Source organism: Zonotrichia leucophrys, unplaced genomic scaffold (genome assembly GCF_028769735.1).
Source record: "Zonotrichia leucophrys gambelii isolate GWCS_2022_RI unplaced genomic scaffold, RI_Zleu_2.0 Scaffold_411_45159, whole genome shotgun sequence".
Lineage (NCBI taxonomy): Eukaryota > Metazoa > Chordata > Aves > Passeriformes > Passerellidae > Zonotrichia > Zonotrichia leucophrys.
In genome coordinates, this window is record NW_026992616.1 from 14,074 (window position 1) to 40,254 (window position 26,181).

General features: G+C 48.6%; 1 protein-coding gene across 1 annotated transcript; it reads right to left on the reverse strand.

Moving 5' to 3' along the window:
* Window positions 1-460: 460 nt before the first annotated feature.
* On the reverse strand, window positions 461-26,181 carry LOC135441667 (olfactory receptor 14C36-like). The gene is made up of 3 exons (XM_064701219.1): window positions 26,005-26,181; window positions 25,598-25,730; window positions 461-1,416 (listed from the first exon to the last, which is right to left on the reverse strand). The coding sequence occupies exons 1-3, from the start codon at window positions 26,179-26,181 to the stop codon at window positions 461-463; spliced, it is 1,266 nt and encodes a 421-aa protein (XP_064557289.1).

The window sequence follows — 26,181 nt, forward strand, 5'->3', positions numbered from 1 at the left end:
GGGCTGTGCCTGGCCCCGAGAGCACTCAGGCCCTGCAGCAACACCAGGGCCACCAGGGCAGCGGGGCAGGGCCATGGCAGCAGCACTGCCAACACCAAGTGCTGCTGCTGCTGGGCACAGCTGCCGGGCCAGCACTGATCTGCCCCTAGCTCTGCACACAGACATTGCTGCTGCAGCTCCAGAGAAGGCAACAAAAGGGGGATCCCTGCTGAAAACTCTTCTGGGAGATCATTTAGTTCAGTTGAAGCCACTGAGAGTACAGCTCCTCGTTGACACAGTCTGGGGCCACAGGGAAGATGGAGAGAAACAAAATGAGAAATGGCAAAACCAGTAGCATTTCTTTTGGACAATATTTAAAAAAGTTAAAAATGAATGAAAAGGTTTAACCAAGCACTGTACACCAAAAGAAAAATCAAAGATGACTTTTATTACAAGGGATTTTCAGAAATTGCCCAGCAGTTTAACGTTTCTGAAACCATCCAGTCATCAGTGTCCTACCTGCAGCCTTGAGCTCCTCGTTCCTCAGGCTGTAGATGAGGGGGTTCAGGGCTGGAGGCACCACTGAGTACAGAACTGACACTGCCAGATCCAGGGATGGAGAGGAGATGGAGGGGGGCTTCAGGTAGGCAAATGAGCCAGTGCTGACAAAGAGGGAGACCACGGCCAGGTGAGGGAGGCAGGTGGAAAAGGCTTTGTGCCGTCCCTGCTCAGAGGGGATCCTCAGCACAGCCCTGAAGATCTGCACATAGGAGAAAACAATGAACACAAAACAACCAAAACCTAAACAGACACCAAGCAATGAAATCCAAATTTTTCTGAAGGTGGAGTGTGAGCAGGAGAGCTTGAGGATCTGTGGGATTTCACAGAAGAACTGGCCCAGGGCATTGCCATAGCACAGGGGCAGGGAAAATGTATTGGCTGTGTGCAGCAGGGCATAGAGAAAGGCACTGGCCCAGGCAGCTGCTGCCATGTGAGCACAAGCTCTGCTGCCCAGGAGAGTCCCATAGTGCAGGGGTTTGCAGATGGACACGTAGCGGTCGTAGCACATGATGGTCAGGAGGGAAACTTCCACTGACATGAAAAAGATGAAGAGAAACACCTGAGCAGCACATCCTGCATAGGAGATGTCCCTGGTGTCCCAGAGGGAATTGTGCATTGCTTTGGGGACAGTGGTGCAGATGGAGCCCAGGTCGCTGAGGGCCAGGTTGAGCAGGAAGAAGAACATGGGCATGTGCAGGTGGTGGCTGCAGGCTATGGTGCTGATGATGAGGCCGTTGCCCAGGAGGGCAGCCAGGGAGATGCCCAGCAAGAGGCAGAAGTGCAGGAGCTGCAGCTGCCGCGTGTCTGCCAATGCCAGCAGGAGGAAGTGCGTGATAGAGCTGCTGTTGGATATTTGCTGTCTCTGGCCACTGGGAGCTGTTCATGGAGAAAAGTTAGTGACCAGTTAGGAGAAACCTCTTCCAGCAAAATCAAAGCCTTTTTCCATAGACCCTGCTCCTGTTACACTCTTACACCCTTTTCAGTTTCCAGCAGATTTTTCTTCAGCTCCAGTTTGGAGCCCTGGCTGGTGCTGCCTGAGTGGGACTTCAGGTTCAGGGCAGGTACACACAGAGGTTTTTATAGTTCAGCCTTGCTGTGAAGACATAGGAGGGGCACAGGGACCTGTCCTCGTGTTCCTCTTTGAATCTCTGTTAACACAGAAAGCCCTGTCAGCATCTGCCCTCTCACTGCCAGAGAACAGGAATGGTAAAGTCTATTAAAATGTACTAGTGTTATTTACAGCTTTTCTTCATCTCCCCTGCTGATTATTTTTGGATGTCAGAAACTCTTTGCATTTCTGCTGCCCTCAGGGAGAACACTGAGTTCTCTGAGGCAAGGTGGTGAGTGGAAAAGAAGGGGAGGACTTCTGTCACCCTGTCCTGTTCCAGGATTGTCTAGGCTTTCACCTTTGCCAGACAGAGGATGATCACCCTCCCATGTTTCCCTTAAAAACCATCCTGACATTGCTGAGAGCAGATGGATCCCCATAGTCTACCAAATGTCCATCCCCTTCTCAAGGTCTCAGCCCCACATTTGTACCCTGGACAGGGCTCATTTCACCAACCCAACAGCATTTTCTCATCATAGATATTATGTGTCTCACCATGGGACTTTTAGATAACACAGAGATGCTGCAGGACAGGTTTGTATCCTGGAGGGAAGCTCAAAGCTTGGACGGAAATCTCAGGGATATTCGAGGTGTCCTTATGATGGCATTGGATGAAGGGAGATGCAGCTCCTTCCCTGGCTGCACTGACAGCATTGCCCAGAGCCTGGACTGAGGACAGCATCACCCTGAGCCAGCTGTGCCCCCTGCCAGAGCCCCCAGGGCCGGGCAGCTGCTCCCAGCCCTGTGCTCTGCAGAGGGAACTGGGCCCGGGGCTGCAGAGCTGCCCCACGGCTCTGCTGCAGCTCTGCCTGCACAGGAGGGGCTGCACGCCTTGGAGCCCCGGCCCTGAGGGCAGAGGCTTGGCTGGGGCACAGGAGGGAGGGGGCTTGTTCAGAGGGAGGGGCTGCACTGGAGGGGATCCTGTGGGCATCTCTAAACTCTCCCTGCCACAGCATTGCTGGGTTTTGTTTTCTCTCATTGCCTGATCTTCTCTCTGCTTCCTGCAGATTTCCCTCCTGCAGGTGTTTCCCTGTGCCTGATCTCTCCCTGCCAGCACTCACAGACCGCAAATCTCTGTGCCCTCTCCTTGGCCCTACAGAGCCCTGCCTGTTTTCAGGGCACTGGCTGGGGCAGGTTCTGTTTGCAGATGGGACAAAGGACAGATCAGACTGAGCCTGATGGGTCCAGCAAAGGGGATGCTGGTGCTGTCCGTGGGCAGAGGGGCTGAAAACACATTAGGGATCTCCTGTGTACCTATTGATCACTGAAAGTAACAGTTCAGATGTCTCAGACACTTGTAAAATTTCATAATTAATAATTCATAATAAATCTTTAATATTAATCCCCCCACTCCTTGCCATTCTCCAATATTAGGAAACTGAATACAAAGTCTTTGGAAATGTCCTAATTTTTAATGAAATCCTTGTATTGGAAATATTTTATGACTGACCAGCATTTCTCAGCATGTCAAAGCTTCATGAGCATTTCACCTCCCCTGCACCAGAACCACCCCGAGTTGTACTCACAGAGTCTGTAGGCATTGGGATGTTCCAGCTTTAGGAGATCACTCCAGGAGCTGCGGCTGCATTGTCCTGCAGCCAGAGGTTCCTGTGCCAAGGGCTGGCAGTGATTCTGCCCCAGGCACTTCTCAGCACCTTCCCAGCCCTGACTGATTGAAGCTCTCTGTGCCTCTGTGCTGTGCCCGGGGTGGCTGCAGGCAGTGCCCCAGCTCTGCTGGGCTGGGAGAGGAGCTGCTCCTCAGGAGAAATGTCTTTTTGAAGCTCTTCTTGGTTTGCCAGGAGCTGCTTCTGTGCCAGGAGCCCAGCCCAACTCAGCAGCACAGACACAGCAGAAGGACTTTAATGAGCCTCTGGGGCTTTGGTGTTGTTTACATCAGACTCAGTCCCTGTGAGAGTGTTAAAAAAAAACTTCTCAAGAACTCAAACTTAAATTGAAAGTCTGAAGTTTCCTGAAGTTGTTATGGGTCCCACTGAGGAACATAACTCAAAAAGTGTCCCCAGTTCCAATTAGAGCAGAATACTGGAGGCAGTGATGACAGCTGGGGACAAAGAGGGCAAAGGTGTCTCTGGTGCTGAGCACACCTGGATGTGTTTGAGGAATGCAAAGGGCCAAGGCCTGAGCCCCAGCCCCTGGCCAGGCAGATCCTGTCCCTCCCTCCTTGCCCAGGGCTCTTCCTGGGATGGGCACTGGCATGTGGGGATGTGCAATGCCAAGGGCAGGAGCATGGGGCGGTCCCTGCCAGGCTGCTGAGCAGGGACAAGGAGGCAATGAGGCCCCAGGCCTGCAAGGGTCACTTGTCCCCTTGTGGCCTCAGGCCCAGGCCCAGGAGCCATGGCCAAAGTGCTGCCCAAGTTGGCTCTGTCAGGGCTGTCTTGCAGCTGCTGCCCATCCCTGTGCCCTGTGCAGCCCAGGCTGTCCCATGGTGTCCCTGCCCTGCGCCTCTGTCCCTGCAGGCTGTCGGCATCCCCCGGCTGCCCCACCTGGCTGGGCCCTTCCTTTGCTGACAGCTCTGCCTCCTGCCTGTCCCTGCCTGCCCTCACAAAGCCTGGGGATGACCCAAACTCCTTCTGGGGGCCATGTTGCACCACAGCCCTGCTCTGAGAGGGAAATTCCTTTCTCTTTGGGTCCTGTCTGGCCCTCCCTATCTGTCCTTTGCATTAATTCTTTCTTTCTCTGTCTGTTCTCTACTATATCAAAAGGATCCACCACCTCTGAAACCACCGTTCAGTCCCTTCCAGGGCTCTCCTCTGCTGTCCTCAGTCCCCACTCGACTGAGCACAGAGCTCCTCTGTCCCTGTACAGTGCTCATGTGCTTGAGGCCTCCAAACCCCACCTTGAGAGATCTCTGGGCCCTCTCCAAGGTATTGGCAAATGAAAACATTCTGCTCATAGTCTAAGAAAATCACCTCAGGACAAGATCAGTCAGACCTGTGTGTCCTGGCTACTTTTGCCATGGAGCAATCCTTGGATAGATGGAATTTTTTAGGCTGAATTTCAGTTTTGCCCATGGGCACTTTGATGTGAACAACAATTCTCTTCCACTGGAAGGAAAGCTGAGGCCCAGTGTTTCAGGGGCAGATGAGCAGCAGCCACCAAGGGCCTAGGTTATCCAGACCTTTCTGGAATTGTAGCTTGTGCCTGAGAGAAATCCTTGGATACACATAATTTGGGAGGTAGAATACCAGTTTTGGCCACTGGTCCCTCGATGAAAAGGCCATTTCTTTTCCATCTGAAGGAAAGCAGAGAGCCCCAGGGTTTGATGGTAGATGAGAAGCAGCCCCTGGGAGGCCAAGCCAGCCAAACTTGTCTCTCCTGGCAGGTTTTGCTTGGGAGCTATCCTTGGATATATGAAATTTAGGGCCCAAATCTCAAATTTGGCCACGGTCCCTGGATGAGGAGACTGTTCTATTTCCATCACATGGAAGGCAGAAAGCCCCAGTGTTTCAGGGGTAGATGACAGGTGGCCATCAGAGCCCACAGTGCCAGAGAGCTGGCAGGTTTTGTCTGGGAGAAACCTTTCATATAGTGAATATTTTAGGAGGAGTAGCAATTTTGGCCGTGGAAGAATAAGAAGATTCTTTTCCATAGGAAGGAAAGCACAGAACCCCAGTGCTTCAGGGGCTAATGAACTGCAGGCACCAGAGACCAAGGCCAGCCAGACACGTCTGTAATGGCAGCTTTTGTGTAGGAGCAATCATTGGATATAGGACTTTTGAAGGTGGAATCCCAATTTTGACCATGGGCACCTGGAGAAGAAGGATGGTTCTTTTCCCTTAGGATGGAAAGGGCAGAGTCCCAGTGTTTCAGGGCAGAATTCAGGCAACCACCAGAAGCCAAGGCCAGCACGACCTGTCTGTACTGGGAGATCTTGTCCGGGAGAAAAAACCCTTGAATGTAGGAATTTTGGAGGACAAGTACCAGTTTTGGCCATGGGTGCCTGTGCAGGAGGGACAGCTCTTTTCCATAGGAAGGAAAGCAGAGACCCTCACTGTTTGAAGGCAGGTGAGAGCCAGCCCTCAGGAAGACAAGGTCAGCCAGATGTGTAGGTAATGGCAGCTTTTATGTGGGAGAAATCCCTGGATATTGGGAATTTTGGAGGGGGAATCCCATTTAGGCCATGGATGCTTGAATGAGAAAGGCAGCTCTTTTCCAGGAGCTTTTTTGAAGGAAAGCCCAGTCCCCAGGGTTTCAGGGGTACATGAGAAGAGACCCTCGACATGCCAAGGGCAGTTGGACCAGTCAGGCCAAGCCAAGCAGGCCTGTTCCCTGTTCCCTTGTTTCCATGGGGCCCTGCAGTGTAACAGTGGTGGTGTCATACTGGATCCTTGGTTCCATCAGGCCCAGATGTCTCACACTGGCCTCTTGTTTCCATGGGGCTCCACAGTGTTACAACGGTCCCTTGCTTCCATGAGGCATTGCAGTGTCACAGGGGTCTCCTTGGTGCTGCAGTGTCACAATGGACCCTTGGTTCCATGGGGACTCACAATGTCAGAAAAGTCTCCTTGGTTCCATGAGGCCCTGCAGAGCCCCTTCATCCAACAAGGCCTCCAAGTGTCATCATGGCCTCCAGGATTTCATGAGGCCCCGCAATGTCACAATGGACTTCTGGTTCCATGGGGTCCTGTACTGTTCATGGATCCTTAGTTCCATGGGGCCCTGGAGTGTCACAATGGCCTCCTTGGTTTCATGGTGCCACACAGTGTGACAACTGCCCCTTGGCCTGCCAAGACCCCACAGAGTCACAATAGTTCCTTGGCTCCATGGGGCCTTGTAGTGTCACAATGGTCTCCATGATCCCATAAGGCCTTGCAGTGTCACAACAGGCCATTGTTTTCATGGAACCTCACAGCGTCACTATGGTCCCCTTGGCTCCACAAGGCTCTGAAGTGCCACAATGGCTCTTTGGTTTCTCAAGGCCATCAAGTGTAAAAATGGCCTCCATGGTTCCATGAGGCCCTGCTGTGTCACAATGGCTCATGGTTCCATGAGGCCACACAGTTTAACAAAGGACCATTGGTGTACATCAGGCCGTCCTGTGTCACAATGGACTTCTGGTTCCATGAGCTCTCACGCTGCCAGCAGCAGTCTCCTTGGTTCTGCAGTGTGTGCTGGTTTGACCAGGAAGAAGTGAGAATTCTGGGATGCTGTGGTCAAACCAATGGGTGCTCAGATTTTGATATTTGCACCTGATGTGGCCAGTGGGGTTTGGACACACCTCTGAGATCACACAGGGGTTAAAAACCAGGGCTTCGGCTCTCTTGGGAGTTCGAGGCAAAGAGGTCGGATCTCCCTCCCCCGTCCAGCTGCAGCTGCTGGGTGGAGGAAGGGCAGCCATAAGGTAGGCCTGGGCCTGGACAGAGGTTGGGGGTGAGGAGGCCCTTGAGGATGGAAGGGTGGAAGCACCAAGAGACATCGGGCAGCCATTCCCCCCCCACCCCCCACCCCAGGAGAGAGAGAGGGAGAGCCAGCGACAAAATGTGATATCGGCGCTGGCCCAGGAGGAGAAGGGGGGAGTGTGGCGAGAAGGTGCCCGCCAGAGCAGTGTGGGCGTGCCGGAGCTCTGGGACAGGCAGAGACTGAAATTTTTAACCCTTTTCTTATATGATTGGGACCTTGCAAAAATGCTGATCCTCCTGGAGCTGAATAAGAACAGAGATAAGAGATGAGATAACAAGGAATAGGCCCGAGGGAAGTGGAGAAGACTGGCTGAGTGGGGGAAGAGATGACGGAGTGGCCTTTTGGCTGGACTTTTCTTGTGTGGCCATAGACTGAACCATTTTCTTTCCTGTGACACAGAGACTGCATTTAGGGGGAGGCAGTGCCTCAGAACCAAGAGGGTTCAGTGTGGGTACCCCTCGACCCCAGGGGGTGAAAAAATGGGGGGGAAAGATGTCCCGAAGGAGAGACTGTGCCTCTTTTGGAGTGAGACAAGGCATCCTTAAAAGACAAACCTAAAAGCAGCTCTGGTCCATGCACAGTGGTGAGAGCACTGGGCATGGAAGGAAAGATGTCATAATGGCAAAGGACTTTCCGGGTGGTGCTGAGTGACATGGAAGCACACAAGGTTTCATCGTGTTTCCAGGGAAAGCCTATGGTGCAAGAAGGACTCCTCTCCTCTTCATGAACTGAGGATTGAGTGTTCTAAAGGGTGGTGCTGGACTGAGAGTTGGTGATTTGAAGGAATGTATTACATTGGGAAATTTGGTGGGGAGGAGGAGGAAAGTGCTTTTTGTAAGGTTTTAAATTTTTCCCTTATAGTTTTTTCCTTCTTTTCTTGTAGTTTAGTTCATAAAGTTTTCTTTATTTCTAAGCTGGAGCCTGCTTTGCTTATTCCTGGTCACATCTCACAGCAGACACCAGGGAGGGTATTCTCATGGGGGCACTGGCTCTGGGCCAGGCCTAAACCATGACACAGTGTCACCATGGTCCCTTTGTTCCATGAGGTTCCGCAGTAGAACACGGTCACCTTGGTTTCGTGAGGTTCTGTAGTGTCACAGTGGTTCCACCAGGCCTTGCTGTGTCACAATGGCCCCTTGGTTCCAAGAGGTTTCTCAGGGTCACAATGGTCTCCTTGGATCCGCAGTATCACAATGGACCATTGGTTCAATGTGGCCCCAGTGTGCCAAAATGGATTTTGGTTCCATGTGGTTCTGCTGTTTCGCCATGGACCCTTTGTTCCATGAGTTTGCACAGTGTCACAGCTGAGTCCTTGGTTCTGTGAGGAACCACTGTCACCAAATCTCTGAAATATCAGAATAAGGCTCCTGAAAATTAATTTGCTATTTCAGAGGGTATCATTTATTCAGGAGAGAGGTCCAACATGGGATATCTCCCAACCTCACATGAACGTGTAATTCTACAAGTGTGTTGCACATATGCAGTTGCAAAATGTGAATTACAATTTACCCATTTCCATAAAACCAACCCCAAGTTCCCAGATTCCCTTCTTGTTTTCTCTATCCCTGTAAGCTTGAGCCAGATGTCTTCTTCTGCTCTTCCACCCATCCTTGCCTGGAAAGCTGCCCCTGCATGCCTTGTTCCTGTGCTGAAAATTCACAGGCACAGTAAAAACTGAATGAACCCTTTTGGTATCAGCCCAAGGTGTTGTGTGGGCAGGCAGAGGCAGGCAGGAGGCAGAGCTGTCAGCAAAGGAAGGGCCCAGCCAGGTGGGGCAGCCGGGGGATGCCGACAGCCTGCAGGGACAGAGGCACAGGACAGGGACACCGTGGGACAGCCTGGGCTGCACAGGGCACAGGGATGGGCAGCAGCTGCAAGACAGCCCTGCCAGAGCCAACTTGGGCAGCACTTTGGCCATGGCTGCTGGGCCTGGGCCTGAGGCCACGAGGGGACAAGTGACCTTTGCAGGCCTGGGGCCTCATTGCCTCCTTGTCCCTGCTCAGCAGCCTGGCAGGGGCCGCCCCATGCTCCTGCCCTTGGCATTGCACATCCCCACATGCCAGTGCCCATCCCAGGAAGAGCCCTGGGCAAGGAGGGAGGGACAGGATCTGCCTGGCCAGGGGCTGGGGCTCAGGCCTTGGCCCTTTGTGTTCTTGAAACACATCTAGGTGTGCTCAGCACCAGAGACACCTTTGCCCTCTTTGTCCCCAGCTGTCATCACTGCCTCCCATGTTCTGCTCTAACTGGAACCTGGGGACACTTTCCCAGTCGTGTCCCTCAGTGGGACCCATTAAAACTTCAAGAAATTTGAGAGTTTCAATTTAACTTTGAGTGCTTGAGAAGTTTTTTGAAGACACTCTCAAGGACTGAGTCTGATGTAAACAACACAAAAGCCCTGAGAGGGTCATTAACGTTTTCCTACTCCAGTTATGGAGAAAGATTTCAAGGACCTTGTAAGAAATACACATTCCTATTTTAAAGGATGCATTTTATTTTTTTTCTCTGTAGAGCAGAGATGGTTGCAGCATTCTGTGATTGATATTGACCCAGGGTCTCTCCTCAGCAGCTCTGGCCTGCTCACAGAAGCTGTGCCTGGAGCTCTGACCCAGTGTGGACAACCTTGCTCCACATTGCCCAGCCCCATCCTGTCTGTCCTCACTGCCCAGGGCCCTGCTGTGCTTGCAGAGCTGGCTGCACTCAGCCTGAGAGGGGTTTTCCCTTTTTGGGGTTTTTTGAAGCAATCTGAAACTGCTGAGTTTCCCCAGTGCAAACAGACACACTACTCACAATGCCACCAAAGGCACTGCAGAGCTGCCCTGGGCCAGCTGTGAGGGTGGATCATCAGCCCAAGCTGCACTGGGCCCCTGCAAGGGGCTGTGGCCGTGGGGACTGCACTGACCCCACTGCTGGGTTTGGCTGTCACGGCCACCATGAGAAATGAAACTGTCCCTGGAAACACTGGGGAGGACTGGGACATACTGGGGAACACTGGGAACACTGTGGGAGACACTGGGACATACTGGGAGTGACACTGGGGGATACTGGGACTAACTGGGGACACTGAGGACATTGCAGAGAAAACTGGGGACACTGGGGCATCCTGTTGATGACATTGGGAGGAACTGGGAATGACTGGGAATGGGCACAGGTGTATTGGGAGGGACTGGGCTGCAATGGGAGGGACTGGAGGGGCACTGGGGTTGAACTGGCTTGTACTTGGGATGAAATGGGCTTTACTGGGGTTATACTGGTCTGTACTGGAAATGGAGTGGACTGTCCTTAGAGGGACTATAGGAGGGCGATTTGGCTGTTCCCACCTCCACCGCATCCCATTTGCCAAGGCTCCCGCCCATCACCGTTCGCAGCCAATCAGCACCGGGAACACGGGCCTAGGGGCGGTGCCTAGATAGGTGCCATATTTTCCTTTGGCATACAACTCCCGTCATGCCCCGCGACCCGATTGAGCCCCATTGGAGCCGGTACTACAACGCCCGTCATGCCCCGCGCTCCACAGAACACCCTGGCATCCGCCCCCATCTGTCCCATCAGTGTCCCCAGACCCTCCAGGATCCCTCAGTGTCCTCTCAGCGCCCATTTGAGACCCCCCAAAAGCGTCCCCAGACCCCCTGAGTGCTCCCAACCCCACAGAAGCCCGGTACAGCCACTTCTGGGAATTCATCTCCTCTCCTCCACCGTGGCCCCAGAGCCCTTCAGAACACAGTCCCACGCCTGAAACTCCTGCCGTGCCCCGCGCCCTAATTGCCCAGTTAGAGCTCCCCGAGCTCCCCGCTAAGGGCTCCCGAATTAAGTTCCCCCGAGGACTTGAAGTCGAGGCTTGGACTCAAAAGTGTCCCCCAAGTGCCTTCTCGGACCCCCAAACATCGTGTTCCAAACCACTTCCGGGACTAGAGCTCCCATCATGCTCCACAGTGCACGCCCAGCCCTATTCCAGCAGGGATTCATCTCCCATCATGCCCGGCATTCCTCCAAGAGCAATTGCAGCTGCGCCTCCAACTCCTGTGATGCTCTGCGGCCCCGTTAAACCGTATGATACCCGTGCCTACAACTCCCATCATCCCCCGCGCCCCAGAGAGCCCCGTCAGAGCCCCCCAAGGGCCCGCCCAGACCCCGAAGGGCCCCAAATTCCCCTCCCTGACCTCCAAGGGCCCCCCTGAACCCCCAAGTGCTGCCCCGGACCCCGAACTGTCCTTCGGAATCCTTGAGTGCCTCTCCAAGTGCCCACCCGGCTCCCCCAAGTTTCCTCCAGACCCTCAAGTTCTCTCTGAATTCTCTCCCCGGACCCAAAACTGCCCCAAATGTGCCCCAGAAATGTCCCCATGGACTCCAAAGTGCCGCCCCTTGACCCTGTGTGAGAAAAAGATCATAAGAAAGATGACAAAAAGACTACAAATATAACTAATTACCATAAAGAGGAAGAAATAAGTAGCCAATATATATTAATTAATTAATTAATGGAATTGTGTTTCTTAGCATGAGAGACAAATCTTTTTTTGGTTGTTAAAAATGTATAGATTTTTTTAAAAAAATATTAAAATAATGTAATAAAAATAATGAACAATACTATTATAAATTATTACATTATAGTAATATTTTTTTATTGATTAAATTTTATTTATGAGGAAAAATAATTTTTTACATTTTTTGGGATGTCAGTCTGAGATGGGCGATGTCAGAATATTCAGACTGGGACTGAGGAGCAGCTTGTCCAAACAGGCTCAGCCTGCAAGGGGCTCATTCTTCTCCGTGCCCAGACCTCCTCAGGAGACATTCAGCATCAAGATCACTTGGGGAATGCTTCTGTGACCTCTTCTCTGAAATGAAAAACAAAAAATGCACCATTGATTAAAAACCAAAAATCAGGATGTGCACTTTGGAATCTCCCTCATGAAGCGAACTCCAAACTGATCCCAATCACTGCACAAGCCCTGGACACTCAAAGACAATAAGGGAGACAAAGAGCTCCTGAGGGCTTTCTGTATTTTAATCAGCCCCACGCTGGATTTGGGGCTGGGTCCAGGAGCGTCAGGCGTGCAGAGAAGGATGGAGAAGCTGCTCAAGGAATCAGCAGCAAAACTCCAAGTGCCTTGGAACATGGCTGGGCCCCAGTGAGGGCAGGGAGTGCCAAAGGCTGCCCAGGGCCTGGTGAGAGCAGATCCTTGAGGCCAGGATTGCAGGGAGCCCAAGGCTCTGAGCAGGGAACTGCAATGCTGAGCAAGGCCTGGCAGAGCTGGGTTTTCTCTCCTTTCAAGAGTCTCTGGGTAGACACTGTTGGTTTCAAATCCATGGTCACTGTGCTGCTCTTGGCCTCCTCTGGTTAGGGTGACGAAGGCAAAAAGCTCCGACCATGGTCCTGATGTTGTCTTATGTTTTCTCTGGTTAGAGGGGTTATTTATTTCTTCATTTGCATGGTGGCTTGTTGTTCTAGGGGTTGTCGTAAGGTCATTCTTTTCTGCTAGGTCTTATGGGATTTTCATATTTGGTTATTATGACATAATCCTCTTCTTTATGATGTCGGGTGGTTCGCCATCTTAGATGAGAGTGGGAGTGACAGTAAAAGTTTTTAAAATCATAAAATTTGGGGAATTAGAAAGAATCTAGATTTAGTGGGATCCTGGAAAAATGTTAAAAATAGACTCTGAAAATGTTAGGCTTTGTGTTTGCCAGGCCATGTGAAATTGCATTTACTTAAGCAGTATATGATAAATGATATAATTGTTCAATGTTATGATTGTTTAGTAATTAAATATAATTATTGTATAATCATAAGAAGAGTAATGAGAAACTATGTTAGAAATTTAAGGGGAACTACTGTTTTGAGGAGAAAAGAAGAAACCTCACAACTTGTAAAAGTTGTAAAGCCCGGTATGCTTTATTACGACGCGCGCCGGACGCAAGACTCCCCAAAAGGGCATGCGTGCCCCCGGAGACTCCGAGTCCCCTTTTTATCCCCCCTTCCAAATGCATATGCATACAGTTTCAAATTAAGTTCGTACATATTCATTCCACGCGACATTTAGCACTAATTCTTCTTTATCGAAGGAATTCCTAGGTCGGGGGCAGATTGACCTCGCGGTTTTCTGTTTTTCTTTCTCTGTCTCCTTGCTGTCTCTGGAATGCGGCCTCTCCTTCAGCTTTAGCTCCACAGACCCTTCACCTCTCCTAGACACTTCACCTAGTTCAGGATGGATACTCTGTCTCATTCCCCCCTTTCCTAGGAAATAAGTAAATTCTTTTACTTAAGGAAAATTTCCACGACAATAAGTGTCTTTTAGCGCTTTACCATGTACATTCGACAAAGAGGTTAGTACAGCTATTCGTTGTAGCATCCTACAGTTCCAAATTAACAATATAATAGACAATCCTAAGCTTATCCCAACTAATATTAGTAAAACTACAATGGGGTGACACAACTTATTAAGGACTCCATTGGCAGTTGGTGACCATCCAAAGATCATATCTCACCAGTGATTATCCGTATTTTATTCTTTGTAGAACTCTGGTTATTTCCTTTGTATCATGTTGGACAGTAATTAAGGTTTTCTTTCCACTTTCTCGGATTTCTTTCAAGACTTCTAATAGGTCTTGGTGCTTAATTAATTGTTTTACCAATGTAAGGTTCGCCCCGATAGGGGTAGGTGGTAGTCTGTGATACATTGTGTAATTGGCTGTAATCAGCTGGTGGGATGTTACTGGTACTAAATACAAAAAATCACACCCAATAATCTTAACAAAATTACAAATACAAATACAGAGATTAGAATGGTTTCTACTAGACAGAATAACATCATTGCTATCAATTTGTACGGCAGCACAAGCAGTTCTCAAACATACACCCTTTTCCAGTATATACGAGCACAGTTTTCTGGTCAGTGACTGGATGAATTTCAAAGTGACAAATACTCTGTTCAGTGTCCAAACACATCCTGGGCATTAGCAGTATTGCTTTCACAAATGAATCCCATTTGTTCTCTAGTAATGCAGGATTCTAAGTTTACTATCTGCCAATTTTCATTCATCTTTTCGTGCCCACACTCTATGTTCTGAAGGATAGAGTGTTGTTTCTTCATGGTTTAATCTTAGGGCAATGATGGGATGGATAACATAAACAGTGGCATTACATATGGTAAGCACAAAGGCAGTGGCCACATTAGAAATAGGATCATAGGTGAAATTCACCATAATCCACCAGGATTAAAACTTCCTTTCAAAATCAATTGCATTATCCCATTCAATTTTCTGAATTTCAGCTGGAAAATTACCTTCACCCCTTTCCTATATGATCAGAGCTGCTGTTGCTTGTATCCATAACTGTGCTTGTATACAACTGAAAGCTAAAGACACATTATCTTGAACTATACTAAGTGCTTCTACTATCAATTTGTGGTCTTGGTCCCCGGCCTGTTCATACTTCTTTACTTTGGCAGTACTTTTGAAATCTGTCACTGGCCAGTTCCTAATGCCAATAGAGATTACTATAAAGGCTGCTTCAATTTTGTTAGGCTACCCGCTGCAGCAGCCAGTTTATTCATCAGTATTTCTGAATCAATTCCATTTAAAACTCCTAATCTTGTCCCTAATATGCCAGTTACTGCTCACATACTTGATTCTCGTGGATTACTACAGTAGATATGTTTAATATAAACCTTCTTTATCTCAAAAGGTTTTCCTATGGATCCAGTATACTTATTAAATGCCAGGGACCAAGGCCATTCAGCATTGCTTTGGGTAGAGGTACTCTCTAGTTCTAAAACTTCAGTTATAATTCCATACAAAACAATTCTGTACACTAAAGTATGAGCTACTCCCGACCGCAATATACTCATTTTGCCCGAGTAAGTTTTAGTCTCAGTTCATTGTCTCCTGGTGTCACTCCTGAAGGGGCTTCTGGGCCTTCTTCACCCGAGAGTGATGGATCCAGCATTCTGCTCCTTGATTTTGATTGCAGTGAAGGTGGTGAGAGGTACTTGCAGTGGTCTCTCCCACTGTGGTTCGGAAGTCTTCTCTGTAAGAGACTTAACATATACATCGTCCCCAGGCTATCCAACTCCCTGCTCCGAGTTCCAGCCACAAGTTTCTCAATTACTCTGAGCTGTTTGCTTAATGCCACCATGTAAGTGGACATTCTGGACATTACCCTTGTATTCTACATGGTCTTCTATAAGGCATTCCAAAAGGATTCAGCATTCCTTTAGCTCAAAAGGTTTAGTTTGAATTTGCAATAGTGCTAGTGGAAGAGCTTCTTGCCCCAGTCTTATGATTTGCTGCTTAATCAAATGATTCATTCTCTCCCCCTGGCCGCTTGATTGGGGGCGGTATGGGGTGTGAAGTCCTTAATCTATGCCCAGATGGCTACTAATCTGTTGCACTATTTTGGAAATGAAAGGTGATTCTTTATCTGAGGATATTGTGGCTGGAACTCTGAAGCGTGGTAATATCTCTTGTAAAAATGATCTGGTCACCTCTTGAGCTTTGACAGTTCTGGTGGGGAATGTTTCTGGCCACCCTGAAAATGTATCCATTAATGCCAGTAAATACTGATACCCCCCTTTCCTTGGGAGTTCTGAAAAGTTGATTTGCCACTGCTATACAGGCCCATGGCCTCTCCCAGTCTGACCAAGTTTTGGCCCGGGGGTATTTTGAGGTTAGTCTGGAGGCAAGGATCACATTATCAGCTCACCTGAGTGATAGTGGCATATAGATTCCTGACAATGATACAACAGTCCTTTCAATCAGATGTGTGTTCTAGAAAGCCTGTGGGAATTACTACTTCAAAGTCAACACTTCATTCCAGTGCACTCTGTATCACTCGCAGCCTTGGTCATTTTGAGAAAGGAGCCACACTCTATAAAAGGCTTTAAGTAATTAGGCCCTAGTGTGTTTTCTAGTGCCCTTCCTTCACTAGTAACCACGAAAATGGGAAGGGATTACTAGCTCTCTTTCAATGGTAGCCCACCCCTTGCAGTTGTACGTCTCTTTTGATTAGTATTATTGTATTATGGCTTACCTTCGAGGAAAATCTGTACCTCACCCTTTGCTGCTTTCTTTGCCTCTCCATCCCGCCAGCTCATTTCTTTCCTCCAATTTTAAGCTCACTCTCTGGTGTGCCTTAATATGCTTTTTCAGGTAGCTGAACTGCTTCCAGCAGCCGGATTGTCTCTTCTTTCCCTGTGAGGTCTGCAGTCCCCTCTCCTTCCAGATGGCTCCATGTGCATGCACAACTCTGAATGCCTTTTGCTGTTTCTAAGGCATGGGTCCATGCATTTATCTCAGCATCCTGTGCAGAGGTACCTGTTGGTAAGGGTCCACACTCTATTACCTCTCTGCAGGTAGTCACTGTGAACTTTGCAATGTCGCTTTCTTGTCAGTGAACCAGGTCTCTGCATCGTCCGGAGGAGTGTCCTTTAAGTCTGGGCGGCTGGAGTAGGTAGCTTCAGTGGTCTCTAGGTAATCATGGTGTACTGCTTCTCCTTGATTCCACTGAGAAAAGAAGCTGGGTTGACAATATTAGTGACCACTATCTCTCCATCATCTTGCTCTACCATGATGGCCTGGTATTTCAGAAACCTCTCTGGTGAAAAGCCAGTGGCCACCCTTTACTTCCAGTACTGCAGACACTGTGTGGGACACTAGCACAGTCATTTTTGTCCCAGGATAAACTTGTGTGCCTCTTGAATGTTCAGCACAACTGCTGCTACAGCTCTGAGGCAACCTGGCTGTTGCATCTAGTTGCTTAGAGAGGTAAGCAACTGCCCTCCGGTATGGACCCAAGTCTTGAGCCAATATTCCCAGAGCAATTCCTTGCATGGAAAAATAGAAAGAATGCTTTACTTACATCTGGAAGTTTCAAAGCTGGAGCCGACATGAGGGGATTCTCTAGCTGGCGAAAGGCCCGTGTGGTGTCTCTTGTCCACTGGAGATCTCAGTTCCCATTGGCAATAAGAGCATAGAGGGGTCTGGAGATTACCTTCTGTTTCACTACCTGTGCCTTTTTCTTTGAGACTCTGCGTCCTTGGAGTCCTAGGAAATTCAAAAGGCTTACCGTCCAGGCTTCTCTCGCTTCCCTCGTCTGAGTGGCTACTAGAAGATCATCTATGTACTGCAACAGCCTCCTTTCCTCTTGTGGAGCTTCCTGGGACTCTGGGTCTTTGCAAGCTGTTCTCCACTCGGAGTGGAGAATTTTGAAGCCTCCATGTCATGGTTTGACCAGGAAAGAGTGGGAATTCTGAGAAGCTGTGGTCAAACCAATGAAGGTTTTAGGTTTGAGACTGGCGTCCGGTGTGGCCAGTGGGGTTTGGACACACCTCTGAGAATACACAGGGGTTAAAAGCAAGGCACTGCTCTGGCACTTCCTCTTTTGGACATCGTCGGGCGAAGAGTTCAGATCTCTCTCCCCCGCCCGGCCTGCTGCTGCTGGGCGGGGGAGGGGCCGCCATGCGGTAGGCCTGGGGCTTGGACAGAGGTGGGGGTTGAGGGGGCTCTCAAGGATGGAAGGGTGGGGGAGCCCTAAGAGACATCGAGACATCGGGCAGCCAGCCCCCCCCCTCCCCCCAGGAGAGCAGCCAGCCAGGAGGAGAAGGAGGGAGACTGCCCGGCCGGAGCGGCAGCGTGTGGGCAGCGTGCGTGGGAGTCCCTCCGGGACCGACAGCAGAGACTGAAAACTTTTAACTCTTTCTTGCATGATTGGGGCCTTGCAAAAATGCTAATCCTCTTCGAAGCTGAATAAGAAGAGAGATGAGAGATGAGATGACTTGGCCCGGAGATTGTGGAGATGATTAGATGGGGAGAGATGATTTGGAGTGGCTTTTTAGCTGGACTTTTTCTTGTAGCCATAGACTCAGTTGTTCCTGTGACACAGACTGCATTTAGGGGGAGGCAGTGCCTCAAAACCAGGAGGGTTCATTCGTGAGGACCCCCCGGCCCCAGGGGGTTGGAAAAATATGGGGGGGACAGTTGTCCCAAAAGCAGAGACTGTGCCTTTTTAGAGTGAGACAAGGCATCCTTGAAAGACCACCCTAAAAGCAGCTCTGGCCATGTCTCGGTGGTGAGAGCACTGAGCATGGAAGGAACATGTCACAAGCGGCAAAAGGACTTTTTTTTTTTCCCCGGGCGGTGCCGAAGTGACAGGGAAGCACACGAAGTTCTCAGTGTGTCTCCACGAGAAGCCTATGGAACGAGAAGGACTCCTTTCCTCTTCATGAACTGCAGTTTGAGTATACTAAAGTGTCGTGCCGGGCTGGGCAGTTGGTGTTTTTTGAGAGAATGTATTAGATTGGGAAAGTCAGGGAGTGGGGAGGAGGAAAAGTAGTTTTTGTAAAGTTTTCAATTTTTTTCCTTTTCCTTATAGTCTTTCCCTATTTTTTCCTGTAGTTTTAAGTAATAAAGTGTTCTTTATGTTTAAGTTGGACCCTGTTTTGCTTATTCCTGGTCACATCTCACAGCAGACACCAAGGTGAGGCATTTTCATGAGGGCACTGGCTCTGTGCCAGGCTCAAACCATGACACTCCAGGCACATGGACTATGTGAGCTTGTGTTTGAATGCAAAATGTTCTGGCTGGCTTCGTGGATAGGGAGGCAAAAGAAGGCATCTCTTAGGCCTAAAACAGTGAACCAGGTTAGCTCAGGTGTTAAACAAGGTTAGTAAGGTCTATGGATTTGCTACCACAGGGTACAAATTCTGTGTTATCTTATTGACAGCCCTTAATCCAGTACTACCAGTTATTGGACTGATTCCTTCCTTACTTTCCTTTTGAGGGTACTACTCAGTTCTCACTGGTTGTGTTCTTTCATTAAGCTTGATGGGGGAGCATCCCATGGGGGAGCATCTTTCACTCTCCCTGGTGCAGCAGAGGCCCATACCCTTGAAAACACTTATTTACTTATTCTAATATCTCCTTACTAATGTCTTTCTTAATTTCAGTGTCTGTTAATATTAAGCCTAACATCTTTATATTATTTGCCTCCAGAGTAACCTTTCTCATTTGAGAATGTTTAGCAAATTGAGCGAATTGTACAAAAGCTTTTAGGTACACATAGTACACATGTTACTTTAAAGGTTTGCAAAACTATGCCTTTTCAGACTGGCCAGTTGTTCATTCCCTACACTACAACATAAACATTCTCCACAGGTACTAAAGCTTTATTTAAAACTGAACACATAACCCTTGTGCTGACAAAAATTCTTCCCTTTTGGGAAGGTTACCTTTACCCCTCCTCCCTTACCTTGGGAGGAAGCCTTTACAAATCATATGTACTCATTTTGCGAACTGTGATTGCTTCGCATTTCAGCGTGATAATCCTTGCCTGATTTCATACGTTGCTATCTTATGCTGCATGCTGAACAACATGTTTGATTTGCTTTCTCTTTGCCTTGTTTTCCTTTTCAAGGGCCAAGACCAGAGAGCGGTCTGATCTCACAGTCTCTTTGTCATTCTGGGTGATTTCTTAAGACAAAAGACATTTCAGCATACAAAAACTATCCCATTTATCTTCCTATTATAAAACAGTACTAACAACAATGAAGCACTATAAATCGTTTTATTTTCTGAGCTGCTCTTACTGGCAACCTCCTCCCAGCGAGCCCCTCCCAAAAGGGGCTAATTTAGGAACCTGTTTGCTCAGGTCAGTTCTCATTATTTATTTCTCCTTGCCCTATCTCGCTTCCATTTGAACCTTTTTACAGACCTTCACAGTAGTTTCTCAGTTTTCCTCCTATACACACAGCTCCAGGTGGCAGGTATCAGATGTAATTCCCACACACAAGCTCTAAGACTTTAGGTTCTGAATCCGCTTGACCAGAAACCTTTAATTTACACTCGGGGCGTGTACCCTGACACTTATTGGAACAGCAAAACAGCAATACCAGTGTCTCTCATAAACACCACACTGCAATAATACCTGCACATCCAGCTTTTGCCCACAGGCCATTCCCGTGTTCCCTGGGGAGACAGGGCAGCCAGAGCTGTCCCTGTGCCCAGGGCGCAGCCACTGTCACCTCACACAGCCTGCTAGCCTCTTGATGTACCAAAGGCTCCCCGAAATTGCTCACAAAGGCAGGCTATTCGGTTTGTTACAGAGAACCTTAAATCCCTACAGCAGATTGTTTCCAGAAAAGACTTACTGCAGTACCAACTGAAGTCTCATAAATCTCATAAGTCTCATTAACTAATTCATCTCATTCACCTCTTCTATATAAACTCTGTTTTACAAAATATCAGTCTTTTCTAGTTCTCTTCTTGCACAATCTAATTAAGCACTGTGTCTACTTACACTTGTTTTGCTGCTTTGCAAAAAGGCTGTGCTAGTCACAGCCAAAACTCTGATATACCTGCAGACACAGACACACGCACTCACTCCCCCCCTCCCCCTTATCTCAAATTCACTAGAGCCATGGCTTGAATTACTATGAGGGGGAGAATTCTTGGAATTCCTTTAACTCGCTTTATCGAAGTTAAACATTAATCACCGTACTATAGTTCTCCTATGTAAAATGCTACTCTTGTTGCAACAAAATCTTAAAATCTCCACAAACACCACTATACAATCTGAGAATCAAATTACCACAATGCAGCGGAAGAAAATCACCACACAAAATCACCGGGAAAGGGCATATTTCTCAAAGTGCTCACTTTTCTCAACACAACACAGCACACCATAATTCGGCATTTACTCAAATCAATTTTTCCTGGACACAATCAAAATAACAGCACACAGTCTAGAGATCAAGTCCAAACATCCAAGGCAAAGGAACTCTCTGAGCTCATACTCACGGTTAAAATGTACCAAATCTACACAAATCACTACATTCAAACACGATAAATAACCATCACTGACATTCCTCCACTCGCTTCTCCGCAGGGCACTTCTCTCCCTGCCCCCGCAGCCTGCTGCAGCCGGCGCCTCTGGCCTCACTCAGCTGCTTCAAACATGGGTAGTACTCACCCCCCGCACTGTAGGGCACTGTAGATTTACTCTCTTTTATATACCATACGCTTATACACTTGCACGATTAAAAACACAGTGCACTGACCACACAATGCATTGACCATACAGCAACACAGTGTCCGGACATCACACACACACACGCAAACAAAACACACACGGGCTCAGCTGTTCTGCTCTGTCAGAACAATGAACCCCAAATACACACATACACGGGTTCACCCGGCTCACCCTCAGAGCCACTAGCGGTTCTGCTCTATCAGAACGACGAACCCGGCCTCTAATACAGCTGCTCTATCAGCTGAACCCCGTCTCTAATACAGCTGCTCTATCAGCTGCACCCATGAACCCAGACGTCTCTGGGTGGTTTACTCCCTTTCTCTCCTTCCTCCCCCCCCTGGGGCCCCATACATACCGTTTTCTCCTCCGCAGGCCAGCGGGTCGTTGTCTGTCCTCGCAGGTGGCAAGTTGAGACAAGCGGAGCCCCACCAGGAAAAAATCCTGGGGCGCGCCATGGAGGTCCGTCTATCCCCCCTGCCCTGCGGGGACAGAGAACTCCTGCCTTGGCTCGCCAAAATGTTTTGCGGAGAAAAGAAGAAACCTCACAACTTGTAAAAGTTGTAAAGCCCGGTATGCTTTATTACGACGCGCGCCGGACGCAAGACTCCCCCAAAAGTGCCCCTGGAGACTCCGAGTCCCCTTTTTATCCCCCCTTCCAAATGCATATGCATACAGTTTCAAATTAAGTTCATACATATTCATTCCACGCGACATTTAGCACTAATTCTTCTTTATCGAAGGAATTCCTAGGTCGGGGGCAGATTGACCTCGCGGTTTTCTGTTTTTCTTTCTCTGTCTCCTTGCTGTCTCTGGAATGCGGCCTCTCCTTCAGCTTTAGCTCCACAGACCCTTCACCTCTCCTAGACACTTCACCTAGTTCAGGATGGATACTCTGTCTCACTACGAGGAGCTCATGCTTGGATAAAATCTATGTATACAATAGAACGATATATGTTTAATAATTAACATGAAAGTTACATAACAATAGAATATAAAAACATGTTCATCCCAAATGCATGTTGGAGACAGATTTGGGTTTGTACCCCTGACACCCAGAACTCTTCAATAAAAGCACCTGCATAGAATCATTCTCGTGATTGTGTGCTTCTGAACGCTAACAGGAACAGTGGGGTAACACCTGACAGTGAGGGGATTTACATAATTATAAATCCTTTAACTAATATTGGAACTTGACATAACTATTAAACATTCAACAAACAATCTATGACTAACATTGGAACTTTATATTAACTCTTTTAACAATGAGTTTATATCAACTCCTTTAACAACCGATTCCCTACAATATCCCTCTCTAATTCTTTGTGAGGATTAAGCCTGCATCAATTAGCAATTACTTCTTCTTGAAAGTACAATTTTCTTACAATTTTTAATATTGGTTGTAAATTTGCTTGGCATCTTCACGTTCTTGATCATTCATTGTCATGATTACTTTTACTTCTTTAATTAAGCTGTTTTGGTATCATTAAACTTGTTTGTATGGCAGATGTTACAACTCAGATTATACAGGGGAGCATGCAAGTAGGAGGATTAAACTAGCAATTTCACATAAGATGAAAAAGGGGTTTTTTTCCACCAATTTCCTTTTAATGACCAGAAATTGTCCCACCAGCTGGTATCGAATGTAGGGGTCCACTCTTGTGTTCCAACATAAACTAACTTCCAGATTTCCTTTGACATATTTCTAATTACTTCACTGCAGTCATCCATTTCTAAGCAGCACTCGAGGAGTTAAATTTTCCACATATGCTTCCTTCATCGACCAATAAATAACTTACTGCTAGTCTGATTTGATACACTACAGTTCTAGTCTGGGATAGTTGGTCATTTATGCGGTCTAAAGCTAGAGAGGTTCAGTTCAATACCATTTCAAGTACTGCTTGTAATCTTAGAATCCGATTTAACGTATAAATTTATTAGAAGACTTAGTAGGGGATGTGGTTGGTTTTGACTTTTCAGTGGGAGGTGGTACAGGTCCTTTAATCTGGGTTATATGTGTCCACCCCTTCTCTTGGGTCATATGGCTGCATTGGTGGTGAGTAGGACCTGAAAAAGCCTTCAAACTTAGAGGTTAAAGGTGCAGAGTTCCATGATTTAACTAACACCCAGTCCCCTGGATTGATCTTATGTACCTTAGTGTCTAAGGGAGAGGTTTGAGGGAGATAGCCCTTTTTCCTAAGATCTTCTAACGTACTTCCTATGGCCTTTAGATATTTTTGGGTGGCTGTCTCTCCTTCTGGATAAATTCCCGTGCTATACGGGGTTGTCAAGAAGGGGAGTCCAAACATCATTTCATAAGGTGAGACTCTTATACCTGATCGAGGCCTTGTTCTAATTTGTAACAGTGCTGAGGGTAGACATTTAAGCCAATTCATCTGGGTTTCTGTAGTTAATGTAGTTGACGTGTTTTTGATGGGTTTATTCATTCTTTCTACTCTTCTGGAGCTCTGGGGATGCCAATGGGCTGTGCAACCTCCATTTCATTCCCAGGGCTTCAACAACTTGTTGTAAGACTTGGGCAGTAAAATCTGGACCTCAGTCAGAATCGGTATTATTTATCAACTCCTATTGGGGAATGATGTTTTTTAGGATTGCTTTCGTGTACTTGGGCTGTCTCTGTTTTGGTCGGGAACCGCTCTACCCAATGGGTGAGGTGATCCACGGTCACTAATAAGTGTCTGTGTCCCTGGAAAGGGGACATTTCTGTGAAGTCTACCTGTACATTTTGGAATGGCCACAAGGCCAACTCTCTTCCCCCAGATCAGATAGTACTCTTCTCATTACTTTCTGATTCATTTGTTGGCAAGTTAAACATCCCTTGGTAACTGCCTTTGCTGTGGTACGTACTCCCATGCACATATGATCCCTTGGAAAGTGGTCACATAATCCTTGTATTCCCCAATGGGTCAACTCGTGTAACTCCATCATCATCTTTCAGGCCAGAGCTTTATTTAAAATTTGCTGTCCATCAGGGGTCCACCATTATTACAGTGACCTTAGACGGTCACTGTGGTAAGAGAAGGACGAGAATCTTGTTTCTTGATCAGAAGGCTTGATTTATTCATATATGATATATAATACATTATAACTATACTAGAAAGAAAAAGAAGAGAAGTTGCAGAGAGCTGCTCAGCTAAGAATAGAAGAGAAGGAATGAATAACAAAGTTCTGTGTCCAGGGAATCTGTCCCTGAGCTGCTCCTGTGATTGGCCTTTAATGGTACACATGGAAGATGAGCCAATCACAGGGGCACCTGCTACATTTCACAGCAGCTGATAACAATTGTTTACATTCTTCTTCTGGGGCTCTGCTTCCCAGAAGATGGACAAATGTGAAAGAAAGTATTTCTATGAAAAAATGTCTGCGACATCTCACCTTTCTAAATTGTATAAATTAAAAGAAAAATGCTGATGTGAAATGAACAGGAAATGTCTTCACCTGTAAAATATACAATACTAACAAATCACTAAAACAATCCTACAATATAGGAAAACGCAAAAAACAATGCAAAGAGAATTCAAGTCCAAGCAGCTGGGTTTCAGGAACAGTCCAAGAGCTGAAATTGTTTCTTTTGGACATCTGAGAGTCCTTTTTGGTCCTGAAAACAGACTTGCTGCAAAAGAGTCCCATCAATAGTTATCAAAAACCCATTGACAGTCCTACAACAATTTCAAGCAATTTCAAACAATTTGAACAACTTTGGAATGTCCCTTTCTGGCCCTTCAATGCTTCAGTGCTTCGGAGCTGCTGCCCGCTATTTTCAATCTTTTTTATTTAATTTTAAATTTTTTTTTTTTTTTGATTGAAAATGGAAAGAGCAGCAGCAGCGCAGAGCAGTGCCAGAGAAGGAAAGGCCCTGGGGGCCCTGGCCCATGATGGACCAGGAACCCTAAAACTGGCCCACAAAGGGGGACCAGGACCAGCAGGAGAAACCTCAACCCCCAGTAACACCAAGAGGCCAAATGCTGGCCCTGGCCCAAAAACTTCCTGAGCCCAACGGCCCAGGCCAAACCCATTAGGCAGGCTCTGCATTCCCACAGGCCTGCACCCTGCTGCCAGTACAATGGCAGCACGAGTGGGGACACGCTTCCTTTTCCCAAAACCACTGAGGCATGCCAGCAGCAGGGAGATAGAAGCCTTCCCCAGAAATCTCATCTGGGGTCTGGAGATGTTTATTCCCCACAGCAAACCAGCTATTGTCTCCTCCATCTGTGCCCTCTCCCTCTGCACTGCAAACGCAGCAGGTTTGTCTCTCATCTGCCCCATGGTTTCATCCCCACCCCCTCCGGGCTGGGAACCAAAGGCAGAGCTCTCGGGATGCACCTGCCCCCCGCCACTAGGGCGCAAGAGAGGCGGAAGAGATGGCAGCCTCCATGGGACAATCCCCGAAAAACCACCCCCGAACCCGCCGAGAATGCTGATCTTAAAAGCAGGGAGACAGGCTGTCCCCCCAGTCAGCTGGCGGGCAGCCCCCGCTCCACGGAAGGGAGGACCAGCCGCCGGGGCCGCTGCTACAGCAACCGGTCCGGGATGGTCCGAGCTCGAACAAGCCGCCGGTTCCAGGGCAGTCTCTGATGCCGACACGGAGGACACAGCCTCCGACAACGGCAGGACTGCTGGGGCAGCCTGTGCAGGCAGCGGGGGGGGAGCCGGAACCGGGGAGGGAATCTCGCTGGATGTAGGAGTGGCCGCGGGCTTTTCCAAGGGTCCCGCAGGTTCGGCGCCGTCTCCAGCACCATCCTGAACAGGGACCGTCTCGGCTTGAGGTGGCGAGGAGTCCGATGGAAGCGGCAGAGGGGCCGGAGAGATCTTCTCCTCCGCTGAGCCGGAAGCTGGAGACGCGTCGTCGTCGCTTAGCAACTCAGCAGCCACAGGAAGTGCCTCTTCTGCATTCTCAGACGCAGGCGCTGGCAGGGGCGGGGAGGCCTGTGAAGCCGTGGGCGGGACCGCCTGGAGAGGCGAAGACGGGATCGCCTGGAGTGGCGGCCGCGCCGGTGAGGCGGGTCTGGAAGGCGGACGCAGCGCTGGCAGGGGCGGCACCAACGGCGCTGGCTCGAGCGGGACCGCCCACTCCCAT